This window comes from Vanacampus margaritifer, chromosome 11, assembly GCF_051991255.1.
Source record: "Vanacampus margaritifer isolate UIUO_Vmar chromosome 11, RoL_Vmar_1.0, whole genome shotgun sequence".
Classification (NCBI taxonomy): domain Eukaryota; kingdom Metazoa; phylum Chordata; class Actinopteri; order Syngnathiformes; family Syngnathidae; genus Vanacampus; species Vanacampus margaritifer.
In genome coordinates this window covers 17,011,812-17,026,217 of record NC_135442.1, presented here as the reverse complement: position 1 = coordinate 17,026,217, position 14,406 = coordinate 17,011,812, and the positions used below count along the sequence as shown (strand labels likewise).

At 41.3% G+C, this 14,406-nt stretch overlaps 1 protein-coding gene across 5 annotated transcripts in view; it reads left to right on the top strand.

The window, feature by feature from the left end:
- Positions 1 to 14,406, top strand: part of nalcn (sodium leak channel, non-selective) — an 81,102-nt gene that overhangs the window by 27,281 nt on the left and 39,415 nt on the right. For all 5 annotated transcript variants that reach the window (XR_013295995.1, XM_077580519.1, XM_077580518.1 and 2 more), the window contains 5 exons: positions 8,010 to 8,141; positions 8,829 to 8,996; positions 11,109 to 11,300; positions 12,534 to 12,671; positions 13,832 to 13,906. Coding sequence is in view for 4 of the 5 variants with exons in the window: in XM_077580519.1 (XP_077436645.1) it covers positions 8,010 to 8,141; positions 8,829 to 8,996; positions 11,109 to 11,300; positions 12,534 to 12,671; positions 13,832 to 13,906 (705 nt within the window). In the remaining variant the exon portion in view is untranslated. The remainder of the gene's footprint in view (positions 1 to 8,009; positions 8,142 to 8,828; positions 8,997 to 11,108; positions 11,301 to 12,533; positions 12,672 to 13,831; positions 13,907 to 14,406) is intronic.

The following is a 14,406-nucleotide window of genomic DNA, read 5'->3' as shown; positions in this document are numbered from 1 at the left end:
TGATTGAAGCGATAGATCAGATGAAACTGAGTCCCTTCAAAGAAAAGTGTTGCAGGTTTTGGTGAGCAGTCATCTAGTGGCTTCATGCTACACGTTTCGCATTTGTCTCGAGTCGAGGCAGAAAAGAGCATTTGCTCTCTTTGGCAATGTGAACGAACAGACGGAGCAGGAAAAAGAAGCCATCAGTCTGTATAAGCCTGCCTCTGTGGTCAAAGCTGCGGGAAATGTTCCAGGTATTGCATATAAACCCTCTAGATGATTCCATTATTAACAGTAAATTACAGCGGGTCACGCTTTATGAACACAACTCTGTAGTGTTGTTGGATCCCAGTTTGTGTCACACTGAGAAGATAGCTGTTGGAATAGTGAATTAATAGATAACTAACGAGTTGAACACAATCCATTGTATGCGGCTTGTTGACTTCCTAATTGTTTTAATCGATTATCAAACCTTCATTAACTTTCCCGGCAAAGTTTTACATGAGGTTTAATATTCTTTTTTTTTTTCTTTCTTTTTTTTTTTTTTTTTACAATTTACTTTTATAGTGGAACCTCGGAGTTTGAACGTCTCGGAACTCGTACAAATCGGACTTCAACCAAAAAATCTGTGTGAAAAATGCCTCGGAGTTTGAACTCATTTTCGGAGTTCGAACACTCAAGCAAAGCGAGCTAAGCCGAACGTACCTTGAAAACGGGTAGCCGAGTGAAGCCGAGAGAAGCTGAGCAATGCCGAATGCTCACCTTGCGGTAGTTGAGACTATAAACTGCTCATTTCCAGTCAGATCGTGAATACTCCCGGAGGTTCTCCATACATTCGCTAGTGCATTTTTATTTTTCCACAACACTTTTCTTCTCCATGGGCCCAAAGAAAGACAACAATGCCAGTGGCAGCAAAGAAAAACATACAGTGCTACGAACCACAATGAAATTAGGAAGGAGATTATCGCGCTGATGTAACTACTGTGACTACTTCTGTAAATACTGGTACGAGGACCCCCCTTAGCTGTTCAACAGCATGCCTGACGTTAAACACCGCACGCAAGGACCGCTTAGTAGTCTAACAATATGCCCAATGTAAAATACACAAACTCAGCAGTAAACTAAAGCAAGCATTAACATAGCATTTATCATTCACTGATGCCATCGCACCACAACAAATAAGGTAAGGTATTTTTTATTGTTTAAAATACTGTACATAGTGTACATGTTTTTTACATAAATAGAAATTAAAATGGAAATTTTCTGTTTTTGGAGCATGGGAACAGATTAATTGCATTTACATTATTTCCTATGGGAAAAAAACGTTTCGGAGGTTGAACAATTCGGACTTTGAACACTTAGCAGGAACGAATTATGTTCAAACTCCGAGGTACCACAGTACTTTTGTCAGAATACCCCAAGGATTAAAAATTCAATGAGACATTTCCCCCTATTTTTCTAGTCTCTCGTAATTTCAGTTTCAATTGACATAAATTGTAATATGCCAGTAACGTTGTTGAAGATTATTCCAAAAATGTGGTAATGATATTTTATTGATTAATTGAGAATTTTCCCATTTGCTGATTAGCTATTTCCTCTATTTGCGCTTTGTCTGGGTCCACTGTTCAAGAAATTGGATGTTCAGATAAATACTTGCCTTGCTATGTTGCATCACATTTTCCCTCACTGGTGCCTACATTAAAAGCATTATTTGTTCAACAGCAGCTTTCGCCAAGATGTGCACAACTTGACAAACCACACTTTTTTTGCATAGAATCGGTGGAGTTTTCAGTCACAGCATAAAAAACTGGGTGCATGTCATGTTGGTCACAGTGTTCAGTGCTACTGTATGAATATTTGCTATATGTCGAAAGCTTGCTAGTGTTCCATTTTGCGCAGTGTGTAGCTTCTTCTTGCAAAATGTCTCACTTTAAACGTGTTAGTGTGTGTTTTTGTCTCGTACTGCACCTGGTGTTTAAAAGTCCCCGCCAGAGGCAAAAAACAAAATAAAAAAGTACATCAATCAAGCGAAAATGGGTTTCACACTAGCAGAATTTCAGCAGAGGAGAAACTATCTTGTCGCATAGCTGTCAGATTTAGATTGATTTTGACATCTCAAGGAATAAGAATTTCTCTCGGAATGGTTCTGTCTTCTTGTTTTGTCTTTTAATTGTCAGATGTTTCGCACACTTGAACAAATAAATGCCTCTTCCCAACTATATACCTTTTCCTATCTGAAAAAAAAAACGAGTTGTAACTGTACATTGTTTAGTCTATTCTTATCACACGTTGCTCCACTCTGTGTTGGGTGTCCATGTTTATGTTCCATTGAGCTACTGTTTGTGAGCTATAAATTAAGCATACGTTTTAAATTCCAGTTAGTTTCACTTGAAAAAGTTTAACATACATAACATTGTTTAATATTGAATATGTGCAATTGCAGTACAACAGGACACAAGCCCATGTTTGATGAGCAATACACCTCTGAGATTAAATACAATGTGTAAATATTTTTACAACATTTTTGGTTATGATGTTATGTTATGGTTATGATGTGAAGAAAGTGATGAGACTGAAGTATTGTGTGAAGAGGTGCACGGGTATTTCACCAGTTGATGGAAGGAAATAAAGGGGGAATGCACGAACAACATAAAAGGGTTGTTCTTTGAGCTTGATGTGCACACTGCACCCCGCCCCCTTAATAAAGGTTGCGATTGCACATTGCTCTCCAGCGAGGAGGCCCAGGTCGTCTTAGCGGGGCGATTCTCCAAAGCTGACATAGAATCTGGCCAGAGTCAGTACTTTGAGAAAAGCAAGTGTTTCATGCGGTCAAGCGGGCCCTTTCTGTCAGTCCTCCTCTATCTCCTCTTTGGCCACCTGCACACACACACACACGCATGCACGCGCACGAACGCACCTACACACATTCATTTCAGGCAAAAGACCCATGGGGGAGAGCGTCTGGCTCCTGGAAATGTCAAACTGCTTTGTCATGTCCAATCTCAGTCAGCCTAACCTCTGTGTGAGTCTATGCTTTCTAAAAAGAAAAACAAATCAACAGAGTAGTGCATTTATGACATAAATACTGTAAATGGCGCATTTAGCAAGGCAAAAGGCATTAAATACTTGATTAATAATGCAAATAAGAGCTGTGCAGTTTTAGCATCAGCTAACTTAAACATCTACTGCGTGTGTGGTGCTCGACATAATTTCCCCACGGAATTAATGTTTGTTGAGTGTGTTCACGAGGGGGGAGTTAGAGTGATGGACTTCCTGTTTGTTTTTTGAGTGATGTGATTTTCAGTAAAGTCTTTTGTGACACTCCCCCAGCGTCTCCTTGGCTTCGGCACCACACTGGTGACCCTGACGTCAGTTCTGAAATCGCAGTAACTGGACCGGACATGGCGACAAATAACGTTCTTCTCAAGCTGCTGGGGTTTTGGGAGACGTCCTCGGCTGCCTGGTTTACGCAGGCGGAAGCTCAGTTCTCGCTGCGCGGTATTACTGATGATGACATGGGCTACTACTATGTTGTTTTGGCGCTAGGAAGTGCTATTGCTGCAAGAGTTGTGTGATTCGTCACGAGGAGTGTGCTGTCGGCCTCAGCAAGCAACGCTGCCGGCGGGACGCATGGCCCACCCTTGTCTTCTGCCAACGACACTCCTATTCGCTCTTATGGCACAAATACAGTAGACTTGTGTTTTGGTGACCGACGTTACTCATGAGACTTTGTCACTCCTTTCCCATCATTGGTGCTGATTTTCTGTGCGCACACGGTCTGCTGGTGGATGTCGAAAGGGGCCGGTTGGTGGAAGCACAAACTTTATTTTCAATACCTTGTATCCGCGAGGAGATGACACTCTCTCCAACTCACTCTCCGGGGGTGACAAGTTCCAGCGCCTCCTCAACGAGTTCCCCAGTTTGACTACGTTCTCCGCTGCCACAACGAAACATGGAGGTGAGCATCATATTGTCAGTGAAGGGGCCCCCATCCATGCTAAGTTCCAGCGCCCTCACAGACTGGCAGTCGCTAAGTCGGATTTTACAAACTTGGAACGCCTGGGGATCATTTTGCCGTCTGATAGCCCATGGGCCTCTCCTCTCCACATGGTGTGTAAGCCGGATGGCGGGTGGCAGCCGTGTGGTGACTACTGCCGCCTTAACAATGCTACCACGCCCGACCGCTACCCTGTTCCCCACAACCAGGATTTCTCTGCGCACCTAGCGGGCAAGCAGTTGTTCTCCCAAGTGGACTTTGTTTGTGGGTACCATCAAGTCCCGGTGCATACCTGAGATATCCCCAAAACGGCTGTGGTGACTCCGTTTGGGCTGTTTGAGTTCCTGAGCACTCCACGAATTTCCGTTTCATCCGCCAGGCGGCCCACATCATGCACCTGCTCTATGAGGCTCTAAGAGGCAAGTCCCCTAACCAGCGTATTGTGTGGACGACCGATGCAGAGGCCGCATTCAACAATATCAAAGCTGTCTTGAGCTGTGCCACAATGTTGGCTCACCCATCACCGGCGGCCTCGGTCACAATTACAACAGATGCCTTGGATCTGGCTGTTGGTGCAGTGCATGAACAATGGGTGGATGGAGCCTGGCAGCCCCATAGCCTTTTTTAGCCGTCGGCTGTCCCTCAGGGAACGTAAATACAGCACTTTTGACAGGGAACCCCGCTGCCTTTTCTTAGCGATCAGCCATTTCTGTTCTTTTGCTGGAAGACCACCCTTTAATGGCGTTTGTGGACCACAAACCCCTGACGTTCTCCATGTCCAAGGTGGGGGAACCGTGGTCCGCTCGTCAGCAACGCCAGCTCTCCTTCATTTCGGAGTTCACCACGGACATCCAGTATGTCGCAAGCAATTCCAACGTGGTTGGGGACTGCCTCTCCAGAGCGGTGGTTGGAACTCTGAGTTACGACTGGAGGAGGTGCCGGTGGGGGAGTCATCAGGTGTTAAGATGTTGTGTAATCTTTTAACTGACCTGCCTCGCCCACTGGTTCCTGTGAACTGGCGTCGGGCTGTTTTCGAAGCGATGCACAACCACTCCTGGGTGGACTCTTGCGTAGCCTGTCAGCGGGCTAAAGTGCATCGCCCCTTTTGAGCTTTTTTATGTTTTTGAAAGGAGGTTTGACCACGTCAACGTCGATCTGGTGGGCCCGCTTCCTCCATCTCATGGGTTCACCTACCTTATAACCATGGTGGACCAGACGACCCGCTGGCCTGAGGCTGTTACTCTCAGACAGCATCTGCCTAGGTAGCCCATGCGTTCATCGCCACGTTGGTTGCATGTTTTGGCACCCCGTCGAACCTCTCCTCTGAGAGGGTCTCAATTCACCTCGGAGCTGTGGAATGCTGTCGCCGATGGTCTGGGGATCAAGCTGCACCGAACCACCGCCTATCACCCTCAAGCCAATAGGTTGTGTGAGCGTTTCCACCGTTTGATGAAGGCAGCCCTACGTGTCGGCCTGACAGATGGCCACTGGGTGGACAGGCTCCCGTGGGTGATGCTCTGACTCAGATGTGCCTACAAGGAGGACCTGCAGGCTTCTTCCACTGAACTTGTTTACGGCCTTCGGGTGCCGGGCGAGTTCATCCTGGATGCCACGGTGCCCTGGTCACCTGTTGGGCAACGCTCCTCCCTGCTGGAGACTTTCAGCACATTCTCTTCGGTCCCTACTTCACAGCGTGGCGCCCACGTTATCCAGATCCGCTCTAACCTGCGCACGGCGGAATTCGTTTATGTGCGCCATGGCGCGCACTGTGGTCCGCTGCGCCCCCCGTATGACGGGCCGTTCAGAGTCCTGCAGCCTGGGGATAAGGATCTTGTCATTGACTTTGGCAGTATGCCTGAGACCCTTGATTGACAGGGTTAAACCTGCCCATGTGGACACTTCTGGGCCTTTGGAATTGGCCTTGGCCCCACGCCGGGATTATCCTCCTGGACCTGCTGCCCTGGCTGCTACTGAGGTCACCTTAACCCCGTCGACACCTTCCGCCCCTCGCTGAGACGGATCCAGGTGCCCCTCCTTTTCCCCAACCCCCTTGTTTCACACCCACCGTGGTCGGGTTGTTGTTCCGCATAGACATGTCGATTTTGACAATGCGTGAATTCGGTGTGTGTGTGGGGGGGGGCTGTGTGCTGCTTGTTGACATAATTCTAACACGGAACTAACATCTGTTGAGTGTGTTCACGAGAGAGGAGTTAGAGTGGCAGACTTCCTGTTTGGTTGTTGAGTGATGTGATGTTCAGTAAAGTCTTTTGTGACACTCCTCCTGCGTCTCTTTGGCTTCAGCACCACAGAAGCTTCCTTTGACAACCAAAACTGTACAACAGCAAGTATTTCATGAAAACACTCCACAAACGGGATTTGTAGGGGTGTAGCAGACATCAGTTTGAACCGTAAACGATTTAAAAGATGCAAGTGCATCGGCTAGAATCAAATCAAATCATTCCACTTTGAAATATATTGTGATACAAATCGAATCATCTTTTACAGGAGAGATACATCTTAGAAGGAAACAGTACATTTACAGTACTGACAAGTTTATTCAAATATAAAATGACAACAAAAAGGTACCCTCTCGAACTGAGCTGTTCCAAAATCGAATCCTTCCACTTTCAAATTGAACCGTCCTGGAATCATTTCGCACCCCACTTATACACAAACTTATCTAATTGTCTTTTATGGAGGGATACACACCCCTAGTGATTAGATAGATGAACTAGCACCGACGAACAAACAAAATTCATGTTTTTATTGCCTTCACCGCGTACGTTTAATTTCAAAATGTTGTCCTGAATGTCAGTGTACAAAAAATGCTTATACATTGGCCCTGAATACTTGCAGTTAGGCAGATTCTTTTTTTATGTACAGTACATTTAATTTAAAAATAATAATATAAATATAAATGTATGTGTTATAATGGGCGGGGGTTCAAGTCAAGTCTTTTTTTATTTATATCACACTTTCAAACAGCCGCAGCTGTCACAAAGCGATGCACTGTAGTGGCTTTCTATGTCCACTTGTAGACTCAGTCACAGTATATGGCTATTGTCACTCACCTTCTCCAAACGGTTAAAAAATGGTTCGTAAAAACAAAGTAAAAGTGAGTGCATGGCTTTAGAATTCTTTGTTTGTCTTCAAAACAATGTGCATGGGAGATGAGTGCTTTGAAGCAGAAGTATGTTCTTTGAAAGACTGTTCTGGCAGGCCACTGAGGGAACTTTATTTTCCAACATGTCGTTATAAAACATGTATTTTCGGTGGTCTACACACTTTAAATATTCATGCAGGAAAATAATGTAGGATGTAATGTTAAAAAGTCAAAACCATCATAAAAGTGGAGATACGATATCATTAGATCACTGTTTCTGCTGTGTAGGTGGATTGGTGGCAGCAGTCCCATTCCCTTGGGCCTATTTGGTCTGCCTAAACATTTCATCTTCCTCTCATCTTTCAAACATTTTGTATTTTTTAGGATGAGCATTCTATCCACTCACAATCTGTTTCCCCTCTTGCCACACACATGGAGTCCATCCAAGGTCGTGATCACATCTGTTAAATTGTTTCCGAACCAACACAGAAAGTTTCGCCCTTTTGTCTAAATAAGTGCTGTGTTTGTGTGTGTGCGTGCGTGCGTGTTTCCTCCATCACTTTTTATTTGTGTCCCGATTGTTTCCATCTTGTAGGCGTTCAATTCCACGGCACGTCCCACGAGAAATAACACACAGTGATTGCCCCTTTCTCCTCTTGTTTCCGCTGGTGTGAATACACACTGATTTTGTTGTCTAGTTGGATGTTGTTTTCAGAAAAGCCTCTTGATTGCTTTGAGTTTTCCAGCAGTCTGCCTGCTGGTTTGCCAATTTTCCAATACACATTGTAGCATATGGATAATATTGTTCCTGTGTGTATTATATATTATTAGCATCGTTTGGTTGGTTTACATGGAAGCCAGAACGTGAACTGAAATGGAACGCAAATTAAAATGACAGTTCTTGCATTTTGCACTTATTTGTTTCCACAGCAACTGATGCGCTCGTCTGTGTTCCACATGTTCATCTTGAGTATGGTTGCCGTTGACGTGATCGTTGCTGCAAGCAATTATTACAAAGGCGAGAACCACCGCAGGCACTATGACGAATTTTACCTCGCAGAGGTAAGATGTGTATTTTCTGCTTACTTGTTATTCTACAAATACAATATTAATCAGAATACTGTGTTTATGCTAGTAGGGGCACATAGAACATTATTGCAAAGAACATTTTGAAAAGCATCAGATACCTGAACACAAATGGTGCTGCAACACATGTAGACAGACCTAATAGCCATGACAAAAATTAAGAGACCACTCTTGTTTCTTCAGTTTGTTCATTTTGAATGCCGAGTACAACTAAAGGTACATTTGGTTGGACCAATATAGCATTGACAACAAAAAACGCTCATAAGAGTTGAATGTAATAGCTGATTGAGACATTTTCCAAAGGCTTTCTTGATAATAACCAAATTCACTTCACATGTTTGTACATAAATAGCTAAGACATTGCACTGTCAAAAACAATGCTTTTCGACATTCTATGTTTTTTTTTTTTTTTGTGAGTTAGTCCCTTGATACATTTTTAGTGGAACCAGACATTAAAATGAACAAGACACAAAAACAAGGCAATCTCTTAATTTTTCTCTCTTGGCTGTATAACAGTCCCCACTGGCATATATTATTTATCCTCTTCAAAGACTGATTAATATTACTGTCGTACTGAAAGGATGGGATTATGCTGAATCTCTAATATTGTGTGTCTCTATGTCGGTATTATGCTGCTCTACTTCTGTGTTTGTTGAATTCTAGGTGGCCTTCACTGTTCTGTTTGACCTGGAAGCTCTGCTAAAGATATGGTGTCTGGGCTTTGCTGGCTACTTTAGCTCTTCCCTGCACAAGTTTGAATTGTTGCTGGTGGTGGGCACTACCCTGCACATCTACCCAGATCTCTACCACTCCCAGTTCACCTATTTTCAGGTTAGAAATCATTCACACACACTCGTATACTGTTTAAGCGGCGATCGTGTTTGTGCATATCTTGAGGATATTCAACTTTTGTTACTTGGACTAGTTGTGTACTGTATGTATCACCAAGCACTGTGTGGTTTTACACAACTAATTTCAAGCCTATAGCCTAAGTGACTAGGTGGATTTACAGGCTTTGCTGTATGTGTGCTGACAATGAAAAGCTCGTGGACAATTGGAAGAGGGGGAGGAAGGAAGGTCTTCTTGATGGGTCTTTAATGAACCCTGACCATACAAGCTGCCCTTGTGGCTCTCTTGTTCCTTCTCAACAGCTGCTGTTCACAATTGCCATGCATATTCTCATGCAATGGTTATGAGAGCTTTTGCCCATTTTAAAATAGCTGCATGAACTTGGTTTACATTTGGCTACTAATCAGTGTTTGGAAAAAAACTACAGCTCCTCACACTTATCACAAATGCCAATTCAAAGCTTCATGTATTTTCTGTCTTAAACCACCAATATGTCCGTGTATGACTTAAAGTACGTCCACCCGTCAAACCAATTTTCCTTACTGGTGCTTAAAGGAGTATTCAAACACCCCAAGATAATATGGTAATTTTTCCCTAAAATGACCTTTAATGAATGTATCATTCATGGTCATTGCAAGTTGTCCACCGATTTAATTCCATGTACTTTACATCACAGATTGACATGATGCCATTTTAGTCACAAATGATTAACATTAAGTCTCTGGCAGCAATAAAACATACTCCCTGGCAATAGCATAAGACAAAATGCTAAGATATATAGTATTTTTACTCTCCAGTTCTTTTCTGTCAAATTGAGTGGTGTTGTATTCACCATACCAAATGCTCTTTCAGTCTTAACAAAATGTCACATGCTTCTCCAGCCTCAGTTATCAGCTTTGACACAGCATAGAATGATTTTTAATCAGCCAATTGAGCCCTCTTCTCTCTGTGTGCTCAGAATTGCAATGACTTCTTTACTGGCGTGAGTCAACAGCTCAGTCAGTCTGATTCATTCAGAAAGGCAAAGCACTGGATGACTCTCGGACCTTTCAAGTGTTGCGGGGTGACGGGGTGTGCTGATTTCCAGCCAATATTGGTTTAAAATGAATCGGATGTCTGTGACAGCGACAATGTGTTACAATACATCATGCAATTACATTTCATGCAAATCATTTCAACGTCTTGCAAGGGGCCAGGAACATTGTTCGAGTACAGGGATGCCATTGTTCGCATTTAATTTATAGCTTGTGATTGATAGCAGGAAAACAGTTTATCTGCCATATTACAGTAATCTCATTCAAAGGGCATACATTTTGAAGAAAAGCTAAAACAAACCCAAGTCTGCAAGTGTGGCCATATTTGGTACTGGAACGCTAAGCTACTGAACAGAAAGTAGCCGGATGCCCCTTGGTTTGGGCGTGAAGTAATTACAATGTAAAGAAAGCCCTGGCTTTGCTTATAATGAGGAGGAGGAAACATGATACAAGTAAAGCATATGTGACTATACTATCATTATATTCTTTAATTTTTTTATTTAAAAAATGCGAAAATCAAGCACATTCCTCATATATTTAGCGTAGAGGAGCTCACCATCCATCATGGCTCCTTCTTTACTATGTCATGGCAACCCATTGCCATTTGTCCTGTTTTTCAGCGCTTAGGAAACGAGGACAACACATTATTTCCTCAATTTTTTTCATGCCGTTTATGCAGCAAGTCTGCCAATCTCTTACTGTTGTCATTCTGAAATCACTCCGCCAACAAGAGGTGGCAGCGTAGCATATAAACAATAAATGTGTTGTGACAGTGCACTACAATGTGATAACTGCACTATGAAAAAGCCTATAAATCAAGTTTTACTACATGTTGTGAACAAGTTCTATGCGCAATTGTGCAGGACTGAAGATATTATTTTATTTGCAGATTAGCATTTCAGCATATTATGATCATTCGTCGATGTTATGTTCAGGCATGTTTATACTCACTCAGTTCTACAGTTTCTAAATGTTTTGCCTAGTTTTAAATTGCATTTTCACATACATTTTATTTTTTTTGCATTGTATTCACATTAAAGACAAATCTTTTCCTCCGAAGGTCCTTCGAGTGGTGCGTTTGATAAAGATCTCCCCAGCATTAGAAGACTTTGTCTATAAAATATTTGGACCGGGAAAAAAATTAGGCAGCCTGGTGGTGTTCACAGCCAGCCTCCTCATCGTCATGTCGGCCATCAGTCTGCAAATGTTCTGCTTTGTGGAAGAGCTGGACCGCTTCACAACTTTCCCTCGGGTAAGGAAAACAACTCGCTCTACCCCTGAGGGGGAAGGCATCCCTCTGAAATCTCCAGGGATACAGAATTGTGATATTTTATCTTGTAAAGTAGGCCCTTATTTTTCAAATTTTAGTCTAGCAAAACTCTGACTTTTAGTTGAAGTAAATATATAATAACTTTAAATATAACTTTAAATATGACTTAATTCTTGTAATCATGACTTTATATCTGTAATCTTAGAAATTTGTTCTCACCATTTATAAGTTTCTCTTGTGAAAGTATGACTTTTTTTTAAATCTCTATATTTTTTTACCTCATTGTTGTCAATTTTTATTGTAGCAAAGTCTTGACTTTTATCTCATATATATTTTCTTTATTTTATTTTTGTAATAGTAGAATTACCTTTATATTAACTTTAAATATTTGACTTAATTCTTGTAATTATGACTTTATTCCTGTAACCTTAGAAATGTATTCTCACAATTTATAAGTTTCTCTCGTCAAAGCATAACTTTCTACCAGTATATATTTTTACTTCAGTGTTGTTTTTGGCCCTTTGTTGTAATTCTAATTATATTTTCTGAGAATGAAGTCTTTCCATATGAAATTATAACTTCATTAAAACGTTTTGGTTTCTTGTAATTAGGATGTTTTTCCTCTTATGTTTCCAAATATATGCCTTTTTTTCTTGTGAAATTGTGACCTTTTTTTTCTTTAATGTTTTTACTTATTCTATCAGTTGTGTCTCAATTTTTTATTTATCTTTTTTGAGGTAAAATAACAATGAAAGCAAATTCAGGAATATGACAATCTTAATTTTTTAAGAGTTTTGTTTTTAATACTCTATATTATTTCACTTATCAAGACTGTTTGCGGATAAACAGAAGCCACTGAAATATTGTCTGTTCTGTGTGGCTCACACCCACACGTTTGTCATGTTAGTATCTCTCCTGTGCTGGCAGACCTGTAGGTTGTATCATTATTTGCCATGATTGGACTGTGGGAGTAAGAATGCGAGTAGCGGGGAGTTGAGGTTGCTATTTGTCGGTGAAGAAGAAAGTGCAGGCGTGCATCAGTGTCCTAGCTTTCTCTGACCTCTACGTGCAGTCGATGATTATGCTTCTAAATCTCACAATGGCAGGGTGGAAAAAGTGGTTAGCAAGATGCATTATATGCATTACATCTTCACCTTGTGTTGCCCTCCAGCCTCTTCACACTCTCACCTTCTACCTTATCTTCCGTCCCTGTAGGCATTCATGTCCATGTTCCAGATCTTGACGCAGGAGGGCTGGGTAGATGTCATGGACCAGACCCTGGTCGCAGTAGGTCACATGTGGGCTCCAGTCGTGGCCATTTACTTTATTCTCTACCATCTGTTTGCTACCCTGGTAAGACTATTAATGTGCTGCTGTAATTTAAAGTTGATAACAAAGTCAAAACAAACAAACAAAAGATTAGAGGTGTCAAAATGAATCAATGATCAAACTGTTTTGATAATGGTTAATCATTCAGAACAATCGTTTACCTTAAAATTGTCCAAATCTTCTGATTTCAGCCTAACGAAAGTAAATATTTTCTGATTTGCGTAGACCTCCATGAAAGCGGACTGATTATCTTTGTGTTTGAACAAAATACACATATATACACTACAGACATATGGAACATCCATTTTTACTTTGACTGGAAAACAGTGATCTACATTCATGGTCCAAGCTTTAACCAGTAACTGGATCATAATCAATTTAAGAGAAAAAATATAGTCAAAATGTATTACTAAATTAATCATTATTTACAGCCACTCTATGAATAACCTGTAGTTGGCATGTAGTTAAACCTGTAGTTAAACCTTAAGTGAGCTCAGAAGTGTAGTATCAAACTTGTAAACCTTCACATTAATCTGAGTTTCAATTTGTTTTCCCTATTAATATTGAAATCCAAAATGCTTTTAAATGTTCCAATAAGTTCCTAACTATAAAAAAGAGTCCACTAAAGCAGACTTGACCAAAAAAAAAATTACATAGGAAAACAAGGGTGACATTTAATTTGAATGAACATTATTTGTAAGCAGCATAAAAGCAAACAAATGGCGAGCAAGCTCCATGAATTGTTTTCTTATCTTTAGGCATTTAATTAGTTACTGCTTCATCACCCTGTTATGCTTCCTCGAGCTTTACAGCCAATCAGTTGGAGACGTGAGAAGTGCTGACATTTTAGTGTTTGTCCTCCTAATATTGGGAAGTGTCCTGATGACTCACAACTCCTCATCCCAGACAGACAGGATGTCTTTGAGGATGGAGCGAGCAGCAAATCGAATTAATTATTTTGAAGGACCCCTAGAAATGGCGACAATGACCCGAAATGGCCACTTCAAACCCAAATAACAGACTTCTGGAATCTGTCTGGCATGACTTCTTGTGCGTTTTTTTACAGGCTCACCGTAGGCTTGGGCCTAAATTACGGAGGCTGATTGTGCTTTTGAAAAAAAAAAAACTCACATTGTAAAATCATGTGTTCATTTTCTCCCTCCACTCCCTTTTTGGCTTTCTAGATTCTGCTCAGTCTTTTTGTGGCAGTTATACTGGACAATCTTGAGCTGGATGAAGACTTGAAAAAACTCAAACAGGTAAGGAGTTTGATCACATTTTTACTTAATGAGCACAAACATAACATACAATATTCTCTTCCCACTGTTCTTTCTGCCATTTCCCATTCACTGCAATATTTTATTTAAGTGCTTCTCTGATGCCAGCTTGGGAAGAGTGACAGGACTGAATAATGTATTCACATGTGGGTAGGGCCTTTCTCGCCCTTTCCTCATCTCCAGATAATTGAGCAAGTGGGCAGAGCTAATTATGCTTATAATGTCAGCACATTTTAAAAATATAGAAAAAAAACTTTGCACACTGTAGACATGTTTTTGTGTGAATGTTGATTAAATCGGTATTTAATGTTATGTGGCGATACACCATTTTGATTGACTGTAACTAAAACATTTTTTCACCATGCAGTTTTAAATTTTAATTTTTATAACAAACTCTACTAGGGCCACATAAGTGGCAATACAATTTACTGCTTTATAAAAGGAAGACATTACATTTATATTTCACACATTTAAGTTAGCAT